Source organism: Myotis lucifugus, unplaced genomic scaffold (assembly GCF_000147115.1).
Source record: "Myotis lucifugus unplaced genomic scaffold, Myoluc2.0 scaffold_95, whole genome shotgun sequence".
Classification (NCBI taxonomy): domain Eukaryota; kingdom Metazoa; phylum Chordata; class Mammalia; order Chiroptera; family Vespertilionidae; genus Myotis; species Myotis lucifugus.
In genome coordinates this window covers 1,253,350-1,258,085 of record NW_005871143.1, presented here as the reverse complement: position 1 = coordinate 1,258,085, position 4,736 = coordinate 1,253,350, and the positions used below count along the sequence as shown (strand labels likewise).

Below are 4,736 nucleotides of genomic sequence, written 5' to 3'. Positions count from 1 at the left end.
GCATATCAGATATTTACATTACGATTCATAACAGTAGCAACATTACAGTTATGAAGTAGCAACAAAAATAATTTTATGGTTAGGTCACAACATGAGGAACTGTATTTAAAGGGCCAGAAGGTTGAGAACCACTGTCTTATAACTATCTAAACAACCAGATGGAAGAAGTCACGGCCACTTTTCAAGGGTTCCTATGCTTGCTCCTCCTTGTCCTTCATTCTAATGACTTAGTACCTCTGTACCCTGGTGTCCTCGTGTTCCGAATGTGCACCCTCGCTAGGACTTCCTGGGGAGCGGCTGCAGCGGTTTGTTGCAGGTTGTAGCAGTCGGTGGAGACCCTGTCTGCACAGTGATCCATGGACAGGGTGGGGGTGGGGACTGTTTCTGTTTCTTCACACACACCCTTTACTTCCTCAACAACTAGGCATTTGCTTCTCCCATGTGCCACGCACTGTGACAGACCCTGGGGACACGGCAGTGGCCAGTCCTGCTGTTCCAGCTGCTCCTGGCCCTGTTCCAGTGTAGCCTTCAAAGGCAGCTTCCATACCCCTGTGTCCTCTGCACCTAGCCTGGAAGTCTCATGCCATTTGGTGATTAATATGGGATATTATTTATCCTAGAAGCAAACATCACCACAGAGGTGTGAGGTAGAGTTTTACACGATGCATATACATGCATACACACATATGTGCAGGTTTCTCTCCTTCATGCCAGTCCAGTATAGGAGGTTCAGTCTGCTCTGAGGTCTCACGATCGACACAGTGTGAACGTGTGAGAGCTGAAGGTAGACCAGATGCCTGGGGGGACTGTGTAGAGCAGTTACTGCATTAAGGAGAAGATGGACCACGGGCAGCCTGAAATGCTGCTCAATTGCTAACATTTCTCTGATTCTAAGTCCAACCTCGGGAAGGTGCTCATTGTTAACGACTGAGGACTGGCCCTTGTCAGGAGGGGAGAGATGGGCTTCTCTCTGGACGATAGCTCTCGGTGGCGGGAGGGTGAGTGGGGGTAGCACCTGGATCTTTCCAGAGCCCGTTTTCTCTGAGCTCTTTCCGTTGCTGCTTCCTCCTGTCCCACGCTCGCCGTGTAGGAGCCGGAGCGGACTTTGTCATGCTCGGAGGCATGTTCTCGGGCCACACCGAGTGTGCTGGAGAGGTGATCGAGAGGGACGGGCAGAAGCTCAAGCTCTTCTACGGGATGAGCTCCGAAACAGCGATGAAGAAACACGCAGGAGGGGTGGCCGAGTACAGGTAAGGCTTCTCGCCGGTGAGGACTCACGTTTCTCCTGCTCCTTTCAGAAATGGGTGGAAGTAGGTCTCAAAGAATGTTGCTTCTCTTTATAGCAAAGCACCATGGGCAGGGGCAGGAAACCCATCTTGCTCTTTGTAAGTAGCCACGTTTTTCACCCAGCTAGTCTGCAGTGTTGGGGGCCCTCAAAAGGCAGTGATAGCAGAGCTGTTTGGGGATGGGTTGGGCATGGACTGGGGTGTGTGTGAGTCGGGAGGGCTCCTGCTCAGCCAGTCCCCGGGGTGACACTCCAGACTTCTAGAGGGGGCCGGGAGGTTACCGCCTCTTCCTTCTGGTAGAGCCTCTGCTGACCTCTCCCAGTGACCTCTGACCTCTGGCCCGGGATGAGTTCAGGCTGCGAGAATTGGGTGAAGAAGGGTTTCCATTGCGTATGAAACAGGTGTGGTTCTGGACCATCACGTGGAGGCCGGCTTTCTTGAAGAAAGCTGTGTTTCACCTACAGGGGCTCACACGGGCCCTCTAGCTCTGACAGTTGAAACAGGCAGCATTTTAGCCATGTCATTGCCCCTCATTGTAGAAGGGATGCTCACGTCTGCTTTTCTTTTTTTTTTAATCCATGATCCCCCAAAATAACCTGGCCTTTATTTCACTTCCATCTATGTTATTGTTTTACCTTTAAATTAGATTGATTGGGGCGACATTGGTTAAAATCACTTCCATGTTATTGTCTGCATGTGTGTTTATATGACAATATATCCATGACCTTGCTTTGCTCCAGAGAGGCTGCTGTTGCCCTTAGTGGGGTTGGCGCTGATGCCAGGGCACACGGAGGGGGCAGGACGAGGTCCTGTATCCTCAGGAGGAAGTCCTCTGTGGGAGGCCCATTGCCTTTCCCCAGGAAGCCTCAGCGCTGGGAGGAACCCAAGCCCTCAGTGGCCGACACCCTCCATGTCCTACCATTCCTGCCACACCTAACCGCTTATTGTAAGGACATGGGATTCAGATGCATCATATAAGCTTCAAACCAATCCAGAGGTAAAGCATCAGAACTCCCAGAGATTTGCAGTGGGCGTGCGGACAGGCAGGGGGCGGTGTGGGGCACCACCTCTCAAGCTCTTTCTTCAGTAGGGAACCGGGGACTTCAGTCCTCACTCTCCCCAGTCTTTCTCTTTTGGGGGGACCTCAATAAATAGAACATTATAGCATGGGGAAGGTGGGGTGGGAAAGAGGAGTAGGGGACTGACTGCATTTACACCTTCACCTGGCCACCTCCCATGGTCAGAACAAGGGTGCACTCCTTCCCCTGCAGCCTGAGGCAGCCGTCCCATGTGGTGACTGATGGAGGATGGGGGGACTGCTACTCGGTGCTAACCCGGACCTCTGGCCAAGCTCCCCACTTTCCCAGCAGCCATTGTCACATCCCAGGTGGGGCGGGCCTCCTGGGCACTGGGGTGTAAGGGGAGCCATGGGGGGCGGCAGCCGGCTGCTTTGCCTGGAATGCATCATTTGCCCTCTAGCTGTTGCATCTGTTTCGGGTCCTAAGAAAAGCAGACAGGGAAGGCCCGATGAGGCCCCAGCATGACAGAAGCCAAGGGGCCAAAAGAAAAATCATCCCCTGTCATTTCAGCAGGGCCCAGACACAACAGGAGATAAAATATTCAGGAGCAGCGAGACTCGTATCTGAAAGCGGATTCGAATCTTAGACAAGGAAGAGACACACGGAAGGAATCAGGACTTTGATTCAAAGGCAGCCTGAGTCCCGCAGGCTGTATCTGTTCTCCGTCTTCCTTCCTGTTCCTCCCTCCCTCCTTCCTTCTCTTTTCCTGGGTGTTTGCAGCCTCATCACCATTGTCTCCTCATGAGAATGGTTCTCCTATTTGACATTGTCTTTAATGAAGACCCGTTATTTATGCTGTGCTAGTTCCTTCCCAGTCATTAACCATTTATTTGGTTCTCACGCTGCCCATCCTTGGGAGAGAGATCAAAGTACCGTGTTTTACAGATGAGAAGACTTGAGCATCAGCAGTAAATGACTTGCAAAAGGTGCTGTCACCAGTTAGCAGAGAACCAGGATGAAAACCTGAGTGATTTCCAGGAAGCTCCCGGAAGGCCCGGGCCTCAGAAAATGAAATGGCAGGCATCGCAGCACGCGTGCACAGATGCTGGTCTCTGGTCACAGAGAGCAGTGACATGAGTCTGCTGCTTCACCATCTCAGTGCCCGAAGCCAGCCGCTAGGCCAGCCCTTGGTCTAGTGGATGGTCTACATAGACTTCACCCAAGGGTAGTCTTGCATGTGTAGATTTCAGTGTACAACAGTTATTCCCTTTTGAAATTCTAGGCAGTAAGATTCTAATCAAGAGGTAGTATTGTAACAGATGAAAAGAGATCAGCTAGAGGAAGTTCCAGCAACAATTTGGTTAATTGTTAAAATGTCCAGATTGCCTGGCCCTTAGGTGGGGGCTAGCGTTTTGCATAGATTTGGGATCTTATTTTTGCCCTGTGTCTCCTAAAGCAGGTCTGGACCGAGTCCCCATTTGGCAGGAAGGGGACCTGACGTGTGGAGTCAGTGTTACTTGGAGGCTTTGTGGAGAGAGGCTGACTCAGCAAAGACAGATACTGCTCAGGGCTTGCACTGTGTACTAGACCTGAGTTTCTTTTTTTTTTTTAAATATATTTTATTGATTTTTTACAGAGAGGAAGGGAGAGGGATAGAGAGCTAGAAACATGGATGAGAGAGAAACATCAATCAGCTGCCTCCTGCACACCCCCTATTGGGGATATGCCTGCAACCAAGGTACATGCCCTTGACTGGAATCGAACCTGGGATCCTTCAGTCCGCAGACCGAGGCTCTATCCACTGAGCCAAACCAGTCAGGACTAGACCTGAGTTTCTGAATGCGCCTCTGAAAGCAGGAACGATGCTAACCAAAGCCCTCACGTCTCGGTGTTAAAAAAGTCCCAAGTTCTACGCTGGTTCCACCTTGCTGGGACCTTACCCCACACCCAGCATGACAGGTGTATGACTTGCGTGAGTGCAGGCGTGAGCTGGGGGAATGTGCCCGACAAGGTGCCCTGCCCCCTGGAAAGGCAGGCCTTGGAGGGGAGCTGCTGCATATCTTGCTGGTGGAGGTGCCTATAACCTGGTGGGTTAGGGGTGTTCATTTCATTGGCAGCCTCCTCCTCCTCCTTCTCCTCCTCCTCCTCCTCCTCCTCCACCTGCTCCAGGACAACTCCTCCAACCCGTCCTCCACCTCGGGTAATTTAGTCCTTGGTTGAGTCGTGTAGTCTGACTTGGGATTCATGAGGGTGAAGCTTCAGGGTTATTCAGGAGTTGATCAGGTGGGATAAAAAAAAAGAGGGGGTTGCAAAGGTTGCCTTGAATGACAACCCTCATGGCTGGAACTAAGTTATCAAGCGGCTGGTAGCTTGTTCACTGGGAGACTAGGTGTCATAATCAGGAGGGGACTAAGGGGGAAGAGGTTTTTAG

The 4,736-nt window shown here is 51.5% G+C and overlaps 1 protein-coding gene across 1 annotated transcript in view; it reads left to right on the top strand.

The window, feature by feature from the left end:
• GMPR (guanosine monophosphate reductase) overlaps positions 1–4,736 on the top strand; it is a 41,984-nt gene that overhangs the window by 36,453 nt on the left and 795 nt on the right. Inside the window, 1 exon segment of the mRNA XM_006091757.3 lies at positions 1,091–1,250. Within this exon segment, the coding sequence (XP_006091819.1) occupies positions 1,091–1,250 (160 nt within the window).